This window comes from Pagrus pagrus (assembly GCF_965226575.1).
Source record: "Pagrus pagrus genome assembly, chromosome: 8".
NCBI classification, from domain to species: Eukaryota; Metazoa; Chordata; class Actinopteri; order Spariformes; family Sparidae; genus Pagrus; species Pagrus pagrus.
Window position 1 is genome coordinate 30,933,530 of NC_140192.1, and position 25,313 is coordinate 30,958,842.

At 42.4% G+C, this 25,313-nt stretch overlaps 3 protein-coding genes across 4 annotated transcripts in view; 2 read left to right on the forward strand and 1 right to left on the reverse strand.

Moving 5' to 3' along the window:
* The window catches only part of LOC311260752 (ectonucleoside triphosphate diphosphohydrolase 2-like), a 247,215-nt gene that overhangs the window by 82,764 nt on the left and 139,138 nt on the right, over window positions 1-25,313 (forward strand). The window lies entirely within an intron of this gene.
* On the forward strand, window positions 1,367-4,046 carry LOC311260782 (tubulin beta-1 chain). The gene is made up of 4 exons (XM_084359002.1): window positions 1,367-1,494; window positions 2,374-2,482; window positions 2,573-2,683; window positions 2,782-4,046. The coding sequence occupies exons 1-4, from the start codon at window positions 1,438-1,440 to the stop codon at window positions 3,840-3,842; spliced, it is 1,338 nt and encodes a 445-aa protein (XP_084215128.1). The 5' UTR covers window positions 1,367-1,437; the 3' UTR covers window positions 3,843-4,046.
* Window positions 3,920-7,042, reverse strand: bcl2l16 (BCL2 like 16). 2 transcript variants are annotated; one of them, XM_084359004.1, is made up of 3 exons: window positions 6,207-7,042; window positions 5,536-6,114; window positions 3,920-4,793 (listed from the first exon to the last, which is right to left on the reverse strand). In XM_084359004.1, exons 2-3 carry the CDS (start codon window positions 6,016-6,018, stop codon window positions 4,644-4,646), a joined length of 633 nt encoding a protein of 210 aa, XP_084215130.1. In that variant the 5' UTR covers window positions 6,019-6,114; window positions 6,207-7,042; the 3' UTR covers window positions 3,920-4,643. The 2 variants fall into 2 exon arrangements, with proteins under 2 accessions (XP_084215130.1, XP_084215129.1); XM_084359003.1 differs by having other exon boundaries at window positions 6,203-7,042.

Here is a 25,313-nt window from a genome sequence, read left to right on the forward strand (position 1 = left end):
GAGTTACATTCAATAAATGACTATGCATACACTCCCAGAAAGCCTTTACTAGTCTGCACAAGAACTAATCTACATAAAAATGCATGGTATGCATATATACCGTAAGGCTGGGTGGAAAGCTTATATAAAGCCCTGTACTAATGCACAAAAGTCCACAGCACGTTGGGAAAGCCTTATTGTCATGGCGACAGCCACCTGGGAGTGATGTGCCCTCCCCCCTTCGGACATGGCTGTGGCAACTGTATGCATGAGTGCTGGCGTCACAGCCACATTCCTGCTAGCATTCAGATTAACTATTAATAAGCCCATCTGCCCTCATTCCACAACTCTGCATTACCGGATACAATTCAGTACAATTAAAACTATTTCATTCAAGCCAACATACAGACTGGAGGAATATCTGTCACAAGATGTGAGGTTTGGTGTAAGGCACATCCTGTGTACAAGAATATTTTGGATTCTGTATCAGTTTTATTATATCTGAATTTACTGCAACTCAACTTCACCATGACATGCCATTATTTGCTACTGTAAGGGCACTGCAGGGATATATTAGATTCTCTGCCTTGATGAGAATCATATAATTACAGGCCTAATGTTCACTGCGTTCATGCTTAAGATCAAAATGTTCTTTAGGATGACTATTATTTTCTTTACCTTAATGTAATTCCACTCAAACCTTCGTTCATTGACACTTTATGAATATGTCATTGCTTAATGGTCACAATCGAGCACCATGAAGGCCAAGAATGCAGCTTTTCATTTCAAACAATCTGCATCTGCTCATTACCACAAACTGAACCATAGAAAGAGGATGTGATAGCAACATTTAGCTGCTGTTGTGTTTAGCTGGGACGAAAGACTGAGGCACATGACTGAAAATCCCTGATGTACCACAGCACTCATGGTCAGTCCTGCGACAGTATCCGCTAGAGAAGCTTGTGCTAAACTGGACCATTGTATTCTGTTAGTCAGCCACGTGGACTGAGGCTAACTAACAGTTGACTTGGGTCGCTGTCTTATAACTGATCAAATCAAAATGTTTTCCTTCGATTGACGAAATGAAACGTTTCACTGTCTCAAGCACTCGCTAACATGCGGCTGTGAACACAGACTAAAATCTGTTGTGTCGCATTTCCATTCCGCCATCATGGGGGAAGTAGGCCAACGTCTACAGATTACATGGTAGTCACACGTTTGAGATGAATGTGATTGACAGACGAATTGGACCAATAGCGGAGAAGAATGTGAACATTTGATTGGTTTAATGTTTTGTCCGTTAAGTATTCTTGGGAAAACGAACCAATAGACGTTCGAGAATAGGCGTAAAGGGCGGGTCCATATGTAGTATAAATATAAGCGTTGAGCCGTTGGGCACTCACATACAGAACAGCAAAGTCATTCGTCGAAAGGTCTACTCTACCTCCAGAGACAAAAATGAGGGAAATTGTGCATCTTCAAGCCGGACAGTGCGGAAACCAGATTGGTGCCAAGGTTAGTAAATATATGTATTACCCATTTGAGTATTAGATCGAGTAATTTTACCTAGTAACACCGTGTTCTCTGGTCTTGGAGCCGGTGCTTTGTGCCGGTGCGCGTCCCAGAAACCACACCCTTTGACTATCAATGTGTCCTATTTGTTAAATTTGACCTTAAACGTTTAATCCATACACCATTACTACTTGGTTTATGTTAATCCGTCGAAGTGTAGACAAATAAAAGCAAATTTTCATATTTTGGTGTGTTACGATTTCTATTTAAATAATGCCGTTTTGTCTATTGTAGCATACATCTTTAAACCGTCATCTTAAATATCAGTTAAAACGTTTCAAACGGGATTTCTGTTACCGAAATATCTTCACATTTCCATTGTCCCGTCAGCCAGGCCACCGCTGCTGCAATGCGAACAAAAGGAAGTGATTGTCTGCAAAGTGATTTTTATGGAAATATTGAAGTCCAATTACTGTGATGTTTATAGTATGAAATTGTGGGTGTAGACGAAACATAATTATATCTTCCAAGGTGAAAGTAAATGGCTTTTGTAACGTTTCCCATTCAATGAGGCCTACTGAGGAACGGTTTTCAGCTGCGCCGGCTTTTGCCTGAAGAAGGCGGTGTTGGCGGTTTGTGACGTAGCTAGGAATTTTGAAATTCATAGCGGCGGAGTCGCAGCCAATAGGGGGTCAGGGCGCGCGCGCCTAAGTCAGCATGGCGGGAAGTTATGTTAAAACAATTCACCAATAGGCATATGATTAATTAAATCCGATTTTAATAAACCAATATAACGATAATTGAAACGTTCCACGATAATGGATGAAGTGTTAAGATATGTTTAACAGTAGACATGACTTTTTTTTTTTCTTTTTCCCACAGTTCTGGGAGGTGATCAGTGATGAGCACGGCATTGACCCAACTGGCACATATCATGGTGACAGTGACCTGCAGCTGGACAGGATCAATGTCTACTACAATGAAGCCTCAGGTAAGTCTAAAGCATCCCTGACTTTATCTGCACACTCTACTGAGACTACTTGAGATTTTCCCTAACATCTCTTCTGCCTTTTTTTTGTAGGTGGTAAATATGTCCCCCGTGCAGTGTTGGTTGATCTGGAGCCAGGCACCATGGACTCCGTGAGGTCTGGACCTTTTGGCCAGGTCTTCAGACCAGACAACTTTGTATTCGGTAATTTTTGTGTAAATTTATTTAGCAAAAAATGTTCAGCTGCTACTTATTATGTACCCTGACTGCTGTGACACATAATTTCGGTTCTTGTCTTCCAGGCCAGAGTGGTGCTGGCAACAACTGGGCAAAGGGTCACTACACTGAGGGTGCAGAGCTGGTGGACTCTGTCCTGGATGTGGTGAGGAAGGAGGCAGAGAGCTGCGACTGCCTGCAGGGTTTCCAGCTCACACACTCTCTGGGTGGTGGTACAGGCTCTGGTATGGGCACCCTGCTCATTAGCAAGATCCGTGAAGAGTACCCCGACCGCATCATGAACACATTTAGCGTGGTGCCTTCCCCAAAAGTATCCGACACAGTAGTGGAGCCCTACAACGCCACACTATCGGTTCACCAACTTGTAGAAAACACAGATGAGACCTACTGCATCGACAATGAGGCCCTGTATGACATCTGTTTCCGCACCCTCAAGCTCACAACCCCCTCATATGGTGACCTCAACCACCTTGTGTCTGCTACCATGAGCGGTGTCACTACCTGCCTCAGGTTCCCCGGACAGCTGAACGCTGACCTGCGTAAGCTGGCTGTAAACATGGTGCCATTCCCCCGTCTGCACTTCTTCATGCCAGGCTTTGCTCCACTCACAAGCAGAGGCAGCCAGCAGTACAGATCACTCACTGTGCCAGAGCTCACCCAGCAGATGTTCGATGCCAAGAACATGATGGCTGCCTGTGATCCACGTCACGGCCGCTACCTGACAGTGGCTGCAATCTTCCGTGGTCGCATGTCCATGAAGGAGGTGGATGAGCAGATGCTGAACGTGCAGAACAAAAACAGCAGCTACTTTGTTGAATGGATCCCCAACAACGTGAAGACCGCTGTCTGCGACATTCCTCCCCGTGGCCTCAAGATGGCTGCCACCTTCATCGGCAACAGCACAGCCATCCAGGAGCTGTTCAAGCGCATCTCTGAGCAATTCACAGCTATGTTCAGGCGCAAAGCTTTCCTCCACTGGTACACCGGCGAGGGCATGGATGAGATGGAGTTCACCGAGGCAGAGAGCAACATGAACGACCTGGTCTCTGAGTACCAGCAGTACCAGGATGCCACTGCTGAGGAGGAGGGAGAATTTGAGGAGGAGGGCGAGGAGGAGCTGGCATAAATGCAATTTCTACAAATCTCTGCTGTTCAACCTCTGCCGTGACATGTAACGTTCCAAGTCTTTTCCAGTTTTCAGTGTTCTGTCTGCTGTTCATGTTGATAAAAGTTCTTCTGCATATTTGAAGTCTGCCTTCATGTTGATAAAAGTTCTTCTGCATATTTGAAGTCTGCCTTCATGTTAATAAAAGTTCTTCTGCATATTTGATGTTGTCTCTGATTAGTTTTCTCAGATTACATATTGTACTGGGGAGTTGAGATTTTGTGAGTTGATGTGCACACTGTACATAAAGTGTTGCTGCATTACTGGTATATTGCCAGAAATGAGCTCTCTAAAGCTCTAATAAGCTCTCTTACAGATATAGCTTGGAAAATCCTACTTCAACTTTTTGATGTGCCATTACATAACTTGTTAAATACCTTTTTAAAGATCTTATAAAGCAAACCAGACACAAGTGATGTCATGCTGCAGAGTCTGTTCTGTAATCCAAACTAATTTATATTTGATACAGTTGAAATGGTGTTCAGTGCAGACTAACTTACAATACCAGATCAAAGTTCATTAACTACTGCACAAATTGCTTTGTTGGATCACAAGTTGCGCACGCATGTGACTTGGAATATGCTCACATCACAGGTTACAAGCTTAAACATTTGTCATTGCCAGAATATCAGATATGATGTAAAATTGTGAGTTTTTTTTTTAATGAAAGACGTGTCTACAGAATTAAAAAGATACTGTAGAATACCTTTACCAACATCCCAATATGGTAGTTTGCTCTATGGGAGTTTCTGGTTGTGGTCACTAGGTGGCAGAGTTGGCTAAGCCACCCATTCTTTTCCACAAGAAGTAGGTGAGGATGCTTATGGCCAATGCCAACAGTGTCCAACAGCACACTTTCTTCACTTGACCCTCCAAGCCCTGCTTCTCTCCAAAGCGTGACACAAAACCACTCTGTCAAAAACAAAAATGGACATTTAAGTTTCAAATTAAATTATATGTGTTAGTACAACACTGTGAGTCATTTGTATAACTGAAAATTAGTTTGAAAATGTGTATCATTAAAGAACAGAAGAAACTGGAATGACAGGAGCCTTAATGCTCCTGTGTCATATTCTGTTTCAGAAAACTTTATTGTGAAGCTTTAATGCACATTCCTTATTAAACATGTATTTTAGCCAAAATACAACAAACTCACTGACACTCAGCAAAATGGGTAAAATAATATGACGATTATTATAAAGTTGCAATGTGAAGTCTGCGATGATAGCTGGTGAAACATCAATGTCCAAACATAGGGGATCAGACTACAGCAAACATAAGTGGAATTCTTTGTGTGTAACCCTGAGCTTCATAAACTAGGCAGTAGGCAGCAGAACTAGTGTTTCAAGTCCATTTATATTATATATTAGTGTCAATATACTGATGACAGGAAGTGCTGCACAGCCTGTGAAAAGAAAGGACTAAAGTGTCATTACTTGAATATTCTCTGCTTGGGCATACAGATAACACATTTTAACAGTCTGTGTTAAAACTAGACCATGAAGTTTGCAAATGTTGGGCTTTTACCTGGCTGTGATGAAGGCTGAGTTATGAGGTAGTCATTAAAAAAACCATGATCAAACCAAAATCATGTACCGTATACTGTTATTGGTGTTGTTTTATCTTCTGTGTAGAGGTACATATTGACACTTACCCATCCTCCCTTGTCTCGTATCTCTGGGCAGATAACCCTCTCCACGTAGGCCCCCACACACTCCTTCAGCTGTGGCAGGACCACCAACATGCCTTTCTCGTGGCAATGAAGTGCCATCTGGCCAGCCAGCACATACACCGACAGCACCGCACTCCAGGCCAGGTCTCTGTGCCGCCCCCTCGGGATGGGGGGAAAGAAGTGCTCATCCAGGATGCTCATGAGCATGGGGCAGGCTGTGTTCTCCTTCACATCCTGGAAGACGCGAGGCCAACGCCTGAAGAAAATGGGGAAGCGTGTGAGGAGCTCGTCTCCGGCGTGGCGCAAGGCTGCAGTGCAGGCTGTAGGGGCAGGGCCCATGGTGCCATCTGCCCCCCCTGTGGTTACATAGTCTATGTAGTCATGGGCCATCAGAAAAGCCTCTCTAACCAGCAGGTCAGGACTGTTCAGGCCCAGTCTGGCCTCTGACACCTCAGACTGGCACATGGTGGCTTCTAATTGCTCCTTCGCTAATCAGCAAGCTGTAATCTCAGTGGGCCACAGGTGACCACTCCATTGCCAAGCAGCATAGGTTTGGGGATGCTGTAAATAGAAAATTTGAATAAATAGCAGTTTAGAGAAGAGGGGAATAAATATGCATACTGCAGGAAATAAAGTACTTATAACTTACCTACTCTTCAATAAGAAACACAAATGGTATCAAGGCACACTACACACCCATAAAAACAGAAATGGGCAGCAGGTAAAAGAGTGTTGGGGTCCAGAGGACTGTGTCTGTACAATAAGTTGCAGTCAGACTGGGTCACCCAGTCCCCTTGCTGGCTAAATATAGAGTCCTTGTCAGAAACTGACACTGATCTCCTCGCATGCCAAATCATGGCCGTCCTAACACGGCCCCATTCCAACACTAGAGGCAGTGTGAGACGAAGCGCAGAGAGGAGAGTCTTCGCTGTACAATAGCAAAGGGAATCTACATATTGATGGCTTACAGTTTTCTGTGAGTTATTAACATCATGCAAAGGTCACTTCTGTTTCATTTAATTCACTGTGTTTGTGTTTTGAGCATTCAGCTGATTCCATGTTTCTAATCTTATCTTGCTTTATTATGTTAAAGAATTATGTTGCTGATACTGATGAGCTTATTCTCTTCATTAATTTGAGACATAAATAAACTGGAAATGGTGAATGGAATTTCATTTGTGGTGCGCAGCATACATGTGAAAACTTAAACAGAAACCTGCCTTTCCAGAAACAGTGTCTTCATTACTCTGAATAATTCACAGACATTGCTGTGCAATTTGTGTTGGAACTACTTTCTTGAAAAGGAAGAGTCTTCATGAAATGTATCAACAGTGTATTAATGGGACAGTTGTTTCACTAGGAAGTGGCTCAGATGAAAACTGTTTACAGTGAGGTAACAGCACGCATTGCTACTGATGTGAGCAACATATCTGTCCTAACGCTTAAAAGGAGCCCTCTGTAGTTTTGTTGAGAAAGATGTTCATTGACTGATTATTTTCTGCCTAAACAAACTGAATAAAGAAACTCTCTTTGTTTTCATGACTGAATGAAGAAACTGACCTTAAAGGACAAAACAATTTATACTGTTTTACTTTGTTTATATGTGGCAGACCCTGCCACCTTTCTAGCTTCAAACAGTGTTCTGGGACCTTATTTTCCTCTGAGAACAGCTTGTTTATTCACTTATGGAAAAAATAAATATTTGTGAGTCTGTGTTATTACCTCATTAATAAATACTTAAATTCTGACTTTTACTTTCCTCTCCAAAACTACATAGTGCTCCTTTAAAGGGTTGTGTTCACTGTGAACATTATGTGAAACCCGCTCTCCCCCATAACTATCACTTCTATTTTTTTATTTGTCAAAGGTGTCAGACATCATACAACAATAGAAAATATGAGATGGTAAAACACGACATATATAGAAATTATATAAACAATATAGAGATTAAAGGAAAACAACATGGGACATAACATGAAACTGTAGCCTAAGGGAGCTATACACTCTCTATACAAATCAAATCAAATCAAATCACATTTTATTTGTATAGCCCAAATTCACAAATCACAGTTTGCCTGAGAGGGCTTTACAATCTGTACAGAGACGACACCCTCTGCCCTTGACCCTCGATTCGAGTGAGGAAAAACAAAAAAAGAGAAAAGAGAAAAAAAAAAGCCCTTTTAACAGGGAAAAAAAAAATGCGGAAGAAACCTCAGGGAGAGCCACAGAGGAGGGATCCCTCTCCCAGGACGGACAGACGTGCAATAGATGTCGCATGTACAGAGCAGATCAACGAGATCACAATGTATTCAATTATAATGGATGGTTGACAGGAATGAAAGTACATAAAGAGGTGTTACAGAAATAATAATGAAATGCACATAATGGAAATGTGACTACTAGTGATAACAGCAGTAGTGATTAATGGTAAGGATGATATGTAGTAATGCATTACAATAATAGTAGTGGAACGTATGTAACAGAGATATGACTAATATTAGCGACAGTAGTGGTGGGTGTCAGGCAGGGCCATGGCAGTAGGTGCATCCACGATCAGGCAGGGCCATAGCAGTGGGCGCATCCACGATCCACGACCCGGGCGCGGCCAGGATCCATGGGAGCCTGTAGGACTACACAGCTCTTGCAACAACTGCATGGCTGGTAAACAGTATAAACATCAGAAACAGTATAAACAGTAATGGGTTTGTAAATTGTATGGCAGGTGGATGTGTGTACATTCACTGGTTCAGGACCTAAATGGCCTGCTGAGGGAAGAAACTCTTCCTCATTCTCTACTCTGGCCTTCAGGCAGCAGTTACTTCTCTCTCTGTTGTATTAGGTTGGAGACAGAGACAAATATCTGAAAACGTGGACAAATTACCTGCCTGTCTGCATGGAGAAACACCCCCAGAAAATGTTGTTTTTATTATTTGAGTGAAGTGACCCTTTAAAAGTGCAGCATGACTTGTATTTCACCACTTGGGAGCAGTAATGTATTACTAGAGACACACTACCTCTCATTAACCATTGAGAGTGTGTGTTTGCGTGTGTGAACTTATACTCATAACCACTTGTTAACAACGAACTTCAAAACAAAAGCTGTTGCAGCACTTAGTCATACGTGCAGGCCAATTAAAGTTTCCCACATGTTCATCAGTGATTTCACCTCTTTATGAACTAAAACTATATGGAAATGCAAACATGGATAGCTGTTTTAATTAGATTCAAGAAAATGTATTTAAATTGTGGGTAATGGCTGCACCATCTCTCCCATGGACTAACACTCAGGCATGCATGGCTAAATCTACATTGTCCTTTAAGTGTTTCCTCTCCTTTTATGAAATGGCTTTATGTGTCACATGGGGATCAATCAAATGCTCTGTGTATGGCATTTATGTACGTTGTTAATATACTGATTTATAGCAGAGCGAAGACATGATCAAGTGGTACCATTAGCAGCTCTGTGTTCTCTGGCCATCTGGTGCAGCATATATTGTGAATGTGCATGGGAGGGAAGATAAGGCTAACCATCCAGAAAGAACCCCAACCAACCCCCTGCACACACACACACGCACACACACACACACACACACACACACACACACACACACACACACACACACACACTCCCTCTCTCTCTCTCTCTCTCTCTCTCTCTCTCTCTCACACACACACACTATACTTCAGATGTACTATGAGAGTGAGTGTGTAAAATGGCTACCTAGTTGTTCCTCATTGCTGAGCCAGGGAACAGGGGAAGTGACATGGGTGATAGAGGCTCCTATCAGGTTTATGTGGCAACATCTGCAAGCATGGGAAACTTCCTGTCTCCTGTAGAGAGGTTTCTGATGTGTAGACAGTTGCATTGGAGAGGAAGGTGCACGATTAACAGGAAACATGCTATAACTCACTGTAGCCTAGCCACTTGACTCCAGGGACCATTTTTTCTTGCATTATACTGGCACCTCTGTGAGGCCGTGGTTAAATGCAAAATGTCAACTTGCTGATGTTCGGTAGGTACAATGCCTACCAGTAGACTGTTTTAAAATAATTGGGCATAGCCTCAGGGTCTGAATAGTGAAGCAAATGAGGAAGTGCATTCTGCATTCTCTCTGAGAGCCAGCAAGGGGTACTGCACTGGGTGCAAAAAGAAGTCTGACTGTATTGAAGTCTATGCTGCCCAGTCACCAGGATAAAATGTTGGCAGTTAACATTTCTGAAAACCTCTGAGAGTAGGCGTTTGTATTTGTCACAGGCCTACATACCATATTGACATTTCTACAAAACATGTCATTGTGTCTTGTTCACGTTACCTGTTTATGACCTGACTGTCCAATCAGCAGGGGGAGGGGATGGTGGTGAAGTTACAGAAGAGAAGGTTGCCAAGCCAGTGACCATGGTTCAAGATGTGTATAACATTTGTAAGTGGTATACCAATGGATGTTTTTAAGGAGACCTTGGGACAATTTTCTTTTGTGGTGACAAAGCTTGGTGTATTTGACAAGACTACAGCACATCTCCAGCCATTTCTCTAGTTTGTGTCGACCAAAACAGGTATTTGAAGCCATCCTTTCCTAACACTATACAGTATGTGTTAATCTGATGATGTTTCGTGCCTAAACCTAACCAGGTAAAGGAGCCAGATAAAGAAATGTAAAGTTTCAACATATCTGTTATTTGCAGTAATTGCCAACACATTGCCAACATTTATTCTGGTGTTCGTGTTTGTCGATGAGAAAATGACCCGACTACTCACTTGATTTAGTCAAAAGTCAAAGTCAGCTTTATTGTCAAAGCCATATGTACAGTACACAGGAATTGAAATTGCAGTGCTCTCTAAGGCCCACGGTGTGACATTAATGTAATAATAAAAAGAAAAAAGAAAAGGGGGAATAAATAATCAGAACATTAGTCCACAAACCAGTGGTTGACGGCTAGGTGGCTAGGTCTTCTTCTTTTACACAGTCACTGTGTCCGATATCACCCACTCATTCACCCCTCCCTGCTCACGACATAGGGTTCTACATAGTGGACTATATGGTGAGCTTGTCGGTCAAATGAAAGAATACATCCTCTGGACAGCGTTCTGGTCAGCCCAATGCATGGCACTTAGTTAGTGACCATCGGTTGCCCACTATTTTTTACGATGCATTGTGGGATACTTTGAGTCATCTATATAGGGTATAATAAATCTCATTATACATTCAGACAGCACGACAAAATGGCAAATGTACTGTATAGTCCACTTTGTAGGGGGTAGAGGGTGATTTTGGACACAGCCCATGTGTTTACTACGTTCACTATATTACTTTTACGTGTTAGCATGCTAACATTGGCTGATGGGCACTAAACAAAATGGCTGATGGGAATGCATTAGTTTTGCAGATTTCTAGTCATAAACCAATACATTGGGAAAATCAGAAATTTGATGATGGTGCTAGATTAGACATACATGTGTGTACACCACATTTTATGGCAACTCCTCCAAAAGTTGTTCAGACATTTAACTTAAAAAAGGCACAATTTGACCTCATGGTGGTGCAAGAGGGACATTCACATGTAGGAACCAAGAATGTGTGCACTGCACCGACTAACAGACATTGCAGCTCCTAAAGCCATGCTGCTAGGGTGGCAAAAACTTGCTTAGGAATCACTGGCCCGACAACAAGGCCAGATTAATCTACTGGTTAGGCCCATTGGCCCCCACCCTGGCAGCTTAATTATTTCCACAGATAAGACCAACAACCAGACAAGCAGCTCCAGAGCTTAATCTGTAATAATAATTTATTAATTCATTCTTTTGGAAGCAATAATGCCTACAGTCTGTTTGAGGCTTCTTTCTAGTGAACTCATTATCTTTGGGTTCTCAAATGTTGTGTCATCTGAAATGCTGTTTGAAAATGCTAACTTTAGTGTAATTTAGATGGGCACTTTTTTTTACATTCTAAATTACAACTAAATAAGACCAGCAAGTGACTGGCTGGACTTTATTTTCACCTTTTAATCCCTACTGTTAAATTTTGCAATTGTTTGTCCTAACGGTAAATTGAAATTTACCAGAGGAAAAAGTACATTGATTCGAGTGTATTATCAACAATAATTGAACAGCATAGCTGTAACCTTGGGTCAGGGGATAAGAGTTTTTCCCGACAAAGGATGAGATGAGAAGGGCCAGACCGGCCTGTATGGGTGGATGCTATAATCACGGTTCACACCCTCCTCCTTCTTACACACAATGGTTCCATTTCTGTCATTTTCATCCCTGCTGAGGTGTTTTTGTCAGCACATATCTGCTCCAGGACGCCATGTACAAAGTATCTTCTATAATTTAATCCAAAACATTACAAAAGTACCCTCTCTGCTAATAGAGGAACACAATGCAAATTGCAGAGGAGTTTTTAACTGAAGGCGACAGTGATCAGAGAGACGAGGTGTGACACAGAACAAATTTAACCACTTTGCAAAGCAGAAACAGCGCGGCCTTGTTCTGCTGAATGGAACAATGCAGTGTGTGTGCCGGTGTGTGTATGTGTGTGTTTGCCTGTTATCTTTAAGCAGCATAAGAGTATCTCTCGTTCTCAGGAAGTGGCTTATCAACATCTACACAGAAGTTGAAATGCACTTTGAAGTTCCTACCCACTGCAAAAAAAAAAGAAGGCTCCAGTACAAGCTGCAAGGTGACAGAGAAAGGTTGAACAAGGCAGACAGATGAAAACAGACCTCCTCCTGCTCCTCCCCACCAACCCGCAGTCAAACAATTGCGATCTCCACGCCTCTTTGTTCAGGACTCCCATCAGCCTCGCAGTGGGGGGTGTGGTCAGAAAGAGGAGGAAATTGCTGTGAATTTGTGGGTAATTGAAAACTCCTATATCCCCCTGTGTCTCCATCTCTACCTGCTTTAAAAACCTCCACACCCCTTCTTCCTCCCCGGCGCCCACCTTCTATACCAATACACTCCTAATGGCACCCCTTCCCCATCCTGTCCTCCATCTCCCACTGGACTGAATTGATGCAAACGATTGCGCGCCCATTTGCTGTCTAGAGGAGAGGTGACCCACTTGTGTGGTTTGCTCGCTGTCTCCTGCCCCACCTTCTCCCAATTGCAGGTATTGATGCCCTGCCATTGTTTCCCCCCTGCCCAGGGGGTGGAGTGGTTTGTGGGAAAATTGGGGGACCCCTCAGGTGTTTGATGGCTTTTATCGATTCGCACCAGACTCTCCAGCTCCCATTTACCCTCTGCTACGCTCTACAAGCTTTTTAGATCCTGGCTGTATCTGCTGCTATTGTTAAGTGGCATTATTCTGTTCTACCGATGCATAAGCACATGTTTTTTCTGATGTGTGACTGATCAATGGAGACAGGAGGAAATGTTGTGGTGTTTCTGCATCAAATTAAAGCTGCACTCCTTTCAAACATCTGTCATTATTTGCAGTTTTTGTTATGATAAGTTTGAAACATCCTCCATTTTCTCTTTAGCACCTTTTTTTCAGGATCTTGAACATTACACAACCATCCAGCAGTTGGTGGCCTCTTAGAATTAAAGGAGCAGTAAGTAATATTTCACTTGTTTTTGCATTGAAGGCCTGGTGAACCACTGTGCTGTGTTTTACATACAAGAGGAAATGTGAGCAGAGGCACATCATCAATTTGAATCATCCATCTGAGCTATTGTCTGTGATGTTATGATATGCAGCACAGCTTTAGCTTTAGCCATGCACTTGCAATTATTTTTCGTTTACTTCATTCAAAAGTAGTGTTGTACAGTGTCATGTCGGCATGCACCATTCCATGCCATAGTCTGATTAGTTAGAAACAGTTTGTGGATGGGTGATTGGGGTCTTCTTCCTGCACCACTGCACCCACTCCATGGGTGGCAGCTCCATCCTTGTGTTGTGCTGTACTGTTTTCACACTATTGAGGAGATATTGCCCTTCCTCACTACTTGGATTTCTGACTTGCAGTTCCTTTATGCTTTTCCCCACAGCAAATCAAACTTTCCAACTTTCTGCCATGTCTGAAACACAAATTAGCATGAGCAGCAATAGCCACACAGCTGAAGACACAAAAGCGTGCCACTTACAGAAACTCCCACTTCAAAAATCCAAGGAAGAACTAGACACGCTGATTGATCTCTGGGACGTGCCGAGCAAAACTGCAGTAATGAGCGCTTAGCACCAAACATGGAGACAAAGGAAAAAAGGGAAATAACAAGGAACTTGCAGATTACGACTTTAACAGCCTATTGAGATGTAGAACAATCAGCAGCAGCGTGATCCAATTGGAGCGTACAGAAATAGAGCTTTAGAGGCTGTTGTGTTCATTGTTGTGAAGGAGAAGCGAGGTGAGAATTGACTCTCCGGTGCATACAGCAGGCTCTCCATGCCAATAACCACCTCTTCATCGGCACCCCTTTGACACCAGCGTTCACCCACTGAAATATATATCACTCTCAAAGCATGCCGCTTTCTCTTCAAATATTTAATTTTCAACTTGAGGTGTACCTCTTGTTTATATAACAAAAGCCTCCTCTCAATTAGAGCACCTGGGGGTGGGAGGAAGCGAGGGTGCATATCTGTACACCCCCCACCCCTCCCTACCCTCCCTCTCTTCTCTCCCCCTCAAATGCACTCATTTATGAACAGTCACACACTCATGCACATACACACACACACTCTCCAGCTCTGTTTCTCACACACTCTCTCTCTCTCTCCTAGCTGTTTTGGAGATAATGAGATTAAAAATCTATTTTTGTTAGTTACCTGCAAGTGATGCATTAGTAGAAACATTTCGGAACACTACACTATTACAAAAATGAATTGCAGTGAAATTTCTTCCTCATTTTCCCGCTTGAACGCCTGTCACACTCAAAGAGTAGCAGAGGCTTATCTCACTCACCTGGCCTTATTTATTTTTACATTATTCGAGCATGAGCATCGACCGCAAGGACTGAGATTACATAAATTAGAAGCGTTATAACACTAGAATATGCATCCTTCACATATTGTTTATTAAGACAAAAAGATGGAGAGTTGTTGGACAAAACACACTACTGTGGTATACTTTCATCTGATGCTTGTAGAAATGTATCCAAATGATTTAGCAGATTGTAAGGGAGCCAGACCTGAGCATCTTCGTTGTTCAAAGACAACATTAGCTGGACTGACAAGATAATATTAGTATACATAGTGTATAATATATACAACTGAAAAGCATATAGCATAGCATAGTTCGTTTTTTTTTTTTTGACCAAATATCAATTTCTTTGCATTTTCATATCAAAATCCAGCCATGTCTTCTTCTTGTAAAACAAAATGTCAGCTTAAGCCTAAACCAACCAATTTCAATCAATATTATCATGTCATCCACCCATCAATCAATCTTATTCCCTATCGTCAAATCGGCAGCTGTTGCTCTCAGATGCTGCTGTGTGCAGCTGTGTTTGGCAAGCCCTCTCTCAGCTGTGTTCACTTGGAGCTCCAGGTCGGGCAGTGTCGGCTACTTTGACATAATTGACATAATTTACGTTCAGCATTAACGCAATTGACTATTGACTATTACTATTGGATACTTTAAATGAAGAGGGAGAAAACAATCCTCGAACTGTCCCTTTATCTGGATCCATACCAAAAGTTAATGGGGTCTATTCTGGGCCGAGACCCATAGTCCATAAGAGTTTCATGAAAATCCATTCAGTAGTTTTTGTGTGATCATGCCGACAAACCAACCAGCAAACAAACACAGGTGAAAACATGACCTCCTTGGCAGAGGTTCGACTTTGTCTCTTCTCCAAAACCCTATAAAGAAAATCTGCTAAAAAATGCTCCATTCCTAAAACTCTTCTCTTTATTTAATATGATATATTTATCCTATAATAATATACTGCACTAGTATAAATAATAAAACATTTAAACTTTTCTAGTGTGAACAAACAGCTCTGCCAAAACATGGCAAAAATGGATGCAAAGTGTGTGACTGGGACAGAGAATGTATTTGAAATCATGCAAAAGTCAAAGTGATCCAGCATCTTTACATTATCATTTTCGGCTCTTGTGCATCAAAGAAATATTTTTGTCCTGGACAGAACAACAAGTGACCTATTGGAGCTGCTGCTGTGATTAGGTGTTATTAACTCTGATGTGATGGTGGTTATCTACAGCTGGCAATTTCTTTTATTCACCTTAAGCTTACATTTCATTCTAGTGTTGTGTGGGAGAATTTACTCTCTCATCTAAGTGCTCATTAAGGAGGTTTTTTGATAGAATGATATAATATAACACTTGTTCATTTAAAGTATGCTGCAGTTACATAATCAAACACCAGTGTTTGTTAAGTTTTTTGTTCCTTTATAACTCATTACCTGTTGAAAAAGTAGTTACATAGACTCTGTGTCTCATACAGACACACAAGGTACCGTTTAGTGTTTGTGTGCAACAAGCAAAACCTTCTTGCCAAAAAGCCTTTCTAACACGTGGTCACATGACACGCCACTGAGGTTAGGTTTACACACAAAAACTACTTGGTTACACATGGTGAACAACACCTGGTTTCCTGGTCCTGTGTGTGACCCACAACTCAACCACTCCTTCACCACTGTCAGGACTTTGTCGCTCTGTATACGACGCCAGGTAGAGCAGCTGCTCTGATTGTCTCTTACTGCCACAAATGGGATTACACTGGAGTTAGTATAAGGCCTGCAGCATTTCATACAGACACTAAAGGGTACCTCCTGCATCTGTAAGACATGTGTTGATACCCTGAGAATCCTGTTCTGGTTGAGTTGGTCTTCCATCGATCACAATGATGGCACTTTGATTCTCAGCTCCTCTTGTCCACATGTTGAAGGTTCCTTGGACAAGAATGCAGAACCCCAAATTGCTACCAATGATCAGGCCAGCACCTTGCATATTTCTTTTCTTTTGGCAGAAGCTAGCTGCCTCACCCAACCTCCAGCCCTTTGTGCCACATTTATTTGTATAGCACCTTTCATGTGCAAGGCTATTCAAAGTGCTTTACATATACAATACAAACAATAACAATAAAAAACAAATGAGACAAAGAATATTACTAAAAACAGATGATAAAACAATAATAGCTAGCAAACAGCCTAAAGGACAAAGAATACAAACAACAAATCAGTAATCAAGGCATACAAAGTAAAAGCAATAATAAATAATAACAAAGAGAAAATTAATTAAGAGCAATGGAACACGGATGGGTCTTTAGCTTTGATTTAAAAGTAGACAGCATAGTCTCCAGCCTTAGCTCAGTTGGCAATTTGTTCCACATTTGGGCAGCATAGAAGCTAAAAGCAGCTTCACCATGTTTGGTTTTGACTGTGGGAACAGCCAGTAATCCAGAACCAGCCGACTTGAGAGGTCTGAAGGGGTTCGTACTGGGTCAGGAGATCTGATAAGTATTTTGGACAAGCACCATTCATTGATTTATGGACAAGCAAGCACATTTTGAAGTTGATCCTGTGAGAAACTGGTAACAAATGCAGTGATCTGAGAACTGGAGTAATGTGCTGAGCTTTTTGGTCCTGGTTGCTGGCTATCAGTCATGACTGATAACCAGCAAAGTCAGCTCCTGGTAAGACAGCAAGCTGTAATGTAACTCTAATATGAATACTGAATTTGAAGTTGTAATCTCTGACATTATACATTCCTGAAAAAAGTAATCACATTACTGTGACACACAACTTTTTTCACACCCGAAATGATGCCCCTAAACACAGGTTATGTGTGGGCACCTGCCCTGGAGTCCAAAGATCAAGGGGCCCTGTGAGCTCCATGCTTTCTATGTCCATGTGTGTATGCTGATGGAGTGACATTTTGTTTGGGAGTATGCACCACTGAAGAAACGACCCTCTTGGATCCCTGTCTAAATCTACCATTATTTCAGTTTTTGCTTACATTTAGCACATTCCTAAATAATAAAATTAATATATTTATCATACAGCAATCCTTGAGCCAGAGAGTATTCCAATACAGAAACAGGGGTTTATTAGGGACCAAAAAGCTCATTGTTGCCCCAGGGCCCACCAGCAAGTCAATCTTCAACGGACAGACATCAATAGAACCAAGATAAATCTTTGGAGTGCTGATAATATAATGATATGATAAGCGCTGGCCACCCAGTCGGTTAACATTAATATCAACATAAGTTAACTTACTGATCCAGACTTGGAAGTCGATTCAAATCCAGCCCGGAGCATCACAGAGCCGACAGGTTCACCTATTTGATGCTGCAGCTGCAGCCACTTCACATTATGACAGGTTGTTATAGTTTGTTCTGCTTTGAGGTAATGTATTGTATTAGTATGAGCGCTGGGCAGCAAGCTGTGCAAACAGAGCCGGCAGGATGTGCTGGGATTGATCTGAGGCTAAAGGTGGGGAAGTGGTGCCAACAGGTCTGGACCCCACAGAGTGGAACCAGTCAAATTTGCCATTATTTGAGTTTAAACTAAGCAAAGGTTAATGGAGTTTGTGACTTTGGGAATGTAACTTCATTGTTGTTATGTTCCATGGTAAAGGGAGAATTCATTGGTGGGAATTTGTTGTAATTGCAGCATTTTGCCTGTACTGTAGCTGGTTTTAACCCATGACTATGTTACTGTTACATTCAACCTTCCCAGTGTTATAGTGCCATTTGACACATGGGAGTTTAATGGCAGGCAAATCTTTGCATGTCTAAACCAAATAAGTATTCTTTAGCATCTGCCAATATTATCTGTCAGGTTTTCACAGTATGTATACCAAAGAAATAATAACTGCCACTATTCAGACAACAGTTCTGAAGAGTTGTTGTCCCTGGCTCAACAAAAAATATGAGACATGCCCAGGAGCATGAAATAGGTTTAATTTTACAATTAGTTCTGAGCTGGGTCCAAAATCAATCCATAATTATCTCATCCACCAGTCCCATATATGAGGCATTCAATAGTTTTCATAGCATTCCGTTGTTCTTACCCATCACGTCAAATACAGCAGCTTGGTCAGTGGCCTTGAAGTGTAACTCTCGCCAAAATGCAACCTAGGCTTTTTTTGTGAATGTACCCGAGTAAAACCTTCGTGTAAAAGCATAATTACGACGAAAAAAGACACTTTTAAGATTTACCGTACTTTTGTTTTCGGGTCAAAGTCATTTTTTAATGGCGTGCTAGGGGCAACGTTACGGTAGCATCAATCGCTATTTTTGAAACACTAAGAAGACTCGACACAACATGAAACTTTGCTCATAGTATCACCAGGGTCTCTACACATTAACACGAGCATTGAGAACATTGTTTGTGTACACAGAGTTTACTAAAAAGAAGGTTTTTGAACAACTCATGTTAGCAGTAGCAGTAGCCGTCATGCCAGTCTAGACTAGTCGATCCCTGAGTGCAACGTAACATGGAGGAGAGTAAAGATGGAAAGCTCCTAAAGCGTCACACTGAGGGATCGACTCTGGTAATTATGCTTTTACAGGAAGGTTTGACTCGGGTTCCGTCACAAAAAAAGCCTAAGTTGCATTTTGCGAGAGTTTCACTTCAAGCTTCAAAATATGATGCTCTACCTACCCCCCTAGCATCAGTTTTGGACATGAATGGCTCTGTGATTAAGTTAGCAATAATATGTTTTATGCTACATTCGGCTTTCAGAACTTTCATACAGTATTATGACTTTTTGACTGTTATTAACATTGTCAAATGGTCACAGTTTGTTTATGTTTAGACACCAAAACTGCTTGGTTAGGTTTAGGAAAGATCATACTTTGGGTTAAAATAACTGCATCCAGTCTCGTAACTTATAGTAATTTGGGTTTTGGAGGTTACTTAACTCAAGTCATGTAAGGTAAGTGATACATCACATCAGTGAGTTATGTCACTGACATAACATAAAAACAAATCACTCTTGAATCTTGGTCACAAACAGGACACAAGCACTAATCTCCAGAGGTGAAGCTTAGTGACCCATCCAACAACCCCCAACAGACTTTTGTCCCCCTTTATGCTACTGCACTAGTGGGGCACAGTTAGAGGGGTAACTACAGCGTCAGACTTAGAAACGTTAAGCCACTGACCAGTTTAATGTGATGTGCTGGGAGTGAGAACAGGCTGTAGAAAACAAAGGATTGATTTTGGATGTGATGAAACCATTTTTTATTTTTTGTTGTCTTTTTTGTTTTGTTTTGTTTTGTGGCCCAAATGTTATCATTTTGGTTCATCCCCAGCACTCTTATCAACCATGTTGCTGTGAAAGGGCTCTGATATACCCAACAGCAGACATCGTTAGCGGCTAGCTGTTGAACATAGCAGAGCATTTAGCAGCTAAAGAGACAGCTTGTTTTTCTAATGTATTTATTTGAATTTTATTCAATATTCAATATGCTGTTTAACATAGTTCCAATACAAAGAATGTAACTGATGTGCTGCACAATTAGCTGTTGCTAGTTTTCAACTCTTGTCCCTAGCTGGGCTTTTACATAAAACTTACAGCTTTATTTATTTATTGAAATCTGAAAGAAAGCTATATGAAAACCTGGACAATTAAAACCAAACTATCTGCATGGTGCCACAACAGGTAAGTGAGGAAATTAACTCAAATACCATATTTTTTTTACAATTGTGCGGTACTTGTACTTTACTGGAGTACTTCCATTCTCTGCTACTTTATACTTATGCTCCATAAAAATTCAGAGACAAATATTGTACTTTATACTCCCATTACTTTTATTTGACAACTTTAGTTACTTGTTTGCAGATGTAGCTTAAAAAATGTAATCAGTAAACACATTCTGATGCAGTATTTCAGCTTAATTTAATACTTTCTGTATCCCAGAGGATACTTTGGTACTTTTATTGCAGTAAATATTTAAATGCATGACTTAGCCCACGCTTGTACTTGGGTACAAGATCTGACTACTTCTGTATTTATATATTGCTTTTGTTATTTGGGTGATCTGACACTTTAACGATCAGTAAATCACTAACTATTAATTTAATACTGTTCTGACTTGCCCTGTGTCAGTCTTTCTCCCCAGTAGCTCCCACCCACAGTTACTAGCCAAGTATCAGGCTGAGCAGACGCTGAGTCTTTCATACTGATCAACAACACTGTCATTCCATCATGTCACTCTGTGGGAAAGTAAAACCTTCCTGACTACACTCATTTTCTCCAGGCTCTGTCTGACGTTTCATTTCAGTATTTGATTTTCCAAATCTCAGGCATGAATGTTGCACACAACTATCTAAATGAAGGCATTAGCCATGGGTTTATTTATAATGTAGTCATTAGGGGAAGGCTTAGGAATAAGCTACCTACAGTTTTTTATGTGTTGGTGCAGAGAGGTGTAGGTTTCATGTTATGAGCTCATCTTAGGTGGTCTTGGGTGTAAGTGGGGCCGTGGGCTGAGCAGGCAGCTCGGGGAGCTTAGCTGGGAGGGAGCTGCTATCCTGCTGCCTCACCGAACAGCAAATCAAACCAGATGGGCTCATTTATGGACAATTAGCAGTGTGCTGTGAATGGAGCGCCACTGACTCACCTAGCGTTGTTATTATTACAGCTTTTATCTGGGCACAAGAGAAACCTGGCGGCAACTAAATTGGGGTTTTGATGCATGTTTGACCCCAGACGCATGAGGAAATTGGAGACCTGGTCCTGAGAACTGGAGCAGAGGCGGAGCATGATGAATAGCTCTGGGAATGTTGACAATTATCTGTTCTGTGCTGTATGACTGAATCATAGCTCAGATTAGGAGAGGGGCTGAAAACTTCACACACTCGGAGCAGATGTGAAAACGTCTAGCTTTAGCACTGAACAGGAAAACACAAAAGCTAAACAGGCAGAGCAGCTTTAACTTGCTCCGGGCTTTTCTCATGTGCCGCCCTCACTGCACAGACAAGAGTGTCCTGTTACTTAAAGTGGGGATCGAGTCCGATGCAGGAATGTTGCTCTTGCCTTGCCCCTTTTTCATCCCCCCACTTACTCCTCTCTAATCGTTCCCTCCATCACTTACTTGGCCTTTGCTTGACTCCCTCTGTGATGGTCCACTTCACTTTGCTCATAAACAATGCCCAAAGCCCCTTCCACACCTTCATTTTTCTGCCTGCCTACAAGCTCCAGCTTCTTACTGCCTTACTACCTCCAAGTCATATCAGACCTTTTAACAGTAATTAGTTGAGGGACTGCAGCACAGCGAGATATTTCCCTAATTCATCCCCAACTCTGGGAGAAGGAGGAAGGTAAGGTAGAGCTGTGTTGGTAGGAGCCTGCTGAGATAATGACAGCCTCATCATACACATCCAAACAAAGCCAAGACTTGGTGGGAAAAAAGCCTTTTTGCTGTCTTTATTGTGTGCAACAATACAAGAGAACTACATGAAAAGGAACAAAAATGAATAAAAGCAGCTGCTGCACACATCTATTGTCTGAGTCCATGTTGAAGGTGAGCGCTGTTCAGATCAATGCAATTACAACTATGAAAAGACTGTGGTTGTTTGGGAGGGTTGTAGCTGCACCCAAACACTGGACTCTGAGCAGGGGTGTTCTCTCACTGAGGAGGGAGTCATATTCGGCGCAGTGGTACGTCCCAAGAGGTATCAGCCACCAATGACGGCTCAGCGTCGTTTGAAAGCCTATCAATGAAAACTCCTACCTCTAATTGTCCCTGCAATGCTTATCAACGCTGCCAATCCCAACTAGAGCGGAAAGACAGAGCAATTTTCCCATTACAGCAGGAGCAGAAAATGGAGGAGAGACGAGGGAGCCCGGTGTCTCCAGAGAGCAGTGCAGATGGCTTCATCTCTACGTTCAAAAACACAGACAGGAGGGATGGGGCGAGAGATGCACGCACACTCACAGCCTCTTGTAATGTCCTTGTGCACAGATAAGCATGGAGACGTGCACAGGCGGAGACGAGACTCATGCACTCTGACAACATGCAATCAATTAGCTTTTAACCTCCTTTCTGCAGTTTCCTTCAAGGCCACAGTTGCACATAGCATAGCCATGGAGGATTCAAGTCGGTGAGCACTGAGATCATAGCTGTTTTAAGCTTGCTGACCTCCTGCCACAGTGGTTAGATAAGCTCGCTTCACCGCTGTCTATCCTGTGCTTTGATCTTCCACAACCGGAGCAGAGGCTCCACACACTCTCACGTGTTTACATTTCCTCTCCCAATATGGAGATTTACATTAAACTCAAAGGAGGAGCTACATTCCCTCTTCAGTGTGCAGCCATCGGAGAGCAAGAATGCAGCGCCACTGTGCTCGGCTGGTTATGACAACAAATGGCGTCCTGATAACATCACACTGACCAGGATTCAACCTGAGCTTTACCTGCCATCCCAGCACTGATGAGATTAATCTGTTTACCTGCTCTCTTGAAGGAATGTTTATTCAGACGCATGCAACTGTGTATACAGTTCACATAGGAGCCCAGGTTAAAAATGATAGTGTTTTGTGTTTGTGTGTGTGTGTGTGCACGCGCGCATGCATGTGTCTGTGTTTGGAGGAGAGGTTGCCTGTACTAAACTCTCCCTTTATTATCAATGCAGACATCTTTAAGTGTCTGTCGTCTGGCTCCACTCGGCTTATCAGTTCCTCATTGGCTTACGCAATTACAGAAAACACACACCAAAGTGTGTAGCTACGCATACACTCAAAGCTATGCTTGTGTGCACACATACACACACATGCAAAGGGCCATTTAGCAGCACACTTAAAACCAAAATAGATCAACTTAACCTCCTCGAGGCAGCATCAGTCTGACAGGCCCAACAGACAGCTGCATGCTACAACTATATTCTTGTTTTATTAATAAAATGAACCATCTAACTCTGTGACCTACCAGCCCAGAAACAGTGCACTAATTCTGCTCCCTCCTTTTTCTGAGGTCATGACCAGCAGCATAAGCAAACGGAGCAAAAGATGGGGCCAGAGATTGGTGGAGGTTGTTGGCCTGATCTCATATCTAGCAGCACCCTTGCTAACCTCCACTGCAAATAGAATGCTCAGTTCAACAGCAGATAGTCAAGACTCGACAAACCTCAAACTGTCAGACCTGTTTTGTTTTTTCTGCATGGAGTGGATGTGCTCCCTCACTCATCCAAGACTTAAACACCTTGTCTAGCAGGCTTTCCTCAGTCTGTCCATCTGCTTGCCCCCCTCCCAACTACCACCACACAGACACACATCCACGGCTTCCTATTGTAGCGGCTGTGCAGGTGCAGGTGGGCTGATAAGAAGCATAGGTGCCCCATGGTTCACTGAGGTGAGGCCGCGTTGGGCGAGCTCTGCCCTCAGCCCTACGCTGGCATTTCCAGCCGCGGGAGGTTCTGCTGAAGAGGGCAGAAGCGATGCTGCTTATCAAGCCGGTGACTGAGGACCAGGCGCCCAGCAGAGCCACGGGGACTTGAACTTGTAGCCTGCATCCCAGCATCTCGCCTAACGTTGTCTGGTAGCAGGGCCCTTCTTGAGTCAGGAAAACCACAGTTCACCGCTCTTAGGGTGAGACCGAACACACCCCTCCCTCTCTGAATCGGCGCTGCACACCTCTCACCCTGCTCTGCTATGATATCTCTGTCTGAAATGTCAAGTCTCACACACACACACACACACACACACACACACACACACACACGTTCAAAAAACACAGTGGCATTTCAGCTGCACCTATTCTGATCAGCATAGCCCCCTGCTTGCACTTGACTCTTCAGAATTGTATATGGTTGACTGGTTGGAGGTTGCAGGTGGAGTGTTAACTTATCCTTGAATCAAATGTGTAATCAACAGAATGGGGTCACACTTGTCAACAAAAGGACATTTTAAAATGATATTTATTTTGTAAAGGGCAAAATGCCTGTGGCACTCCACTCTTTATCAGTGTGGATAAGTGGTCCACTTCTGTCATATGTAAGTAATGTGTTGATTGTAGATTGTAGTGAAATTGTGTTCATATAACAGAAGCATTCTATAGGTGTGTTCAGACTGGAGGTGATCCAATTCCATACAATGGAGAGAGACAGACATTAGCTGTTTAGGAGCAGCTCAGACTACTGATCATGAAACTTGCAAGGAACGCCAGTTCAGTCAGAGACACGTCAAAGACTGAACCATTTATAGAACACACGCAGTCGTACAGTTTGATTTAATGGAAAAGACTCCACTCTATGAGACAACTCTCAAAGATTCCAAGCAGCGACGATGATTCTGCTGGGAGAACAAATCCCTCTGATAAACACATGCATGAACAAAAGATCTATTCTTGGTGAAATCAACAATACCAAGCAAAAAACCTTTAGCACAAAAACACACAGGGAGGATGTTGGTTCAGCACCAAACAACGGCCAGACATTGTATAGTAAAGTGTTACCCAAATTGGCCTTAGTAAAGCAAGGGGAAAATCTGCTGCAAATGCACGCTTTCTTCTGAGCAGTAAAACATTTGTCAGATGTAGCTTGGTAGAAAGAAAATAGTTCCTACATGAAACCGCTCACAACAAGGTCTGTGGGTTATCTTGAGTAGCCGGTTCAGAGTTTCTGGGAAGAGACATTGCTGTTGAGTTTTTAAAATGCTATTTTTATTCAATTTTTTATTTTTTTATGTTGGAGCACCACAAGCTGAGTGCCATCTAATTCTATGATCGTTGATAGAAGGCAGACATCCCTGTGGCTGACATCTCCAGAACTCAGCAGCTCACGCCAAAACAATCTAAATGGATAAATAACGCTATAGGCAAGCAGAAAAATATGTAGTTTTGATTTTGGGGTGACCTGTT

Bases quoted from the DNA above. Each gene is read 5' to 3' on its own strand.
- bcl2l16 (XM_084359004.1), bottom strand. From the start codon at position 6,018: ATGTGCCAGTCTGAGGTGTCAGAGGCCAGACTGGGCCTGAACAGTCCT. The intron at 4,794-5,535 runs GTAAGTGTCAAT...TGTTTTTGACAG, and splicing joins TACGAGACAAGGGAGGATGG to AGTGGTTTTGTGTCACGCTT.
- LOC311260782 (XM_084359002.1), top strand. From the start codon at position 1,438: ATGAGGGAAATTGTGCATCTTCAAGCCGGACAGTGCGGAAACCAGATT. The intron at 1,495-2,373 runs GTTAGTAAATAT...TTTTTCCCACAG, and splicing joins GAAACCAGATTGGTGCCAAG to TTCTGGGAGGTGATCAGTGA. The intron at 2,684-2,781 runs GTAATTTTTGTG...CTTGTCTTCCAG, and splicing joins ACCAGACAACTTTGTATTCG to GCCAGAGTGGTGCTGGCAAC.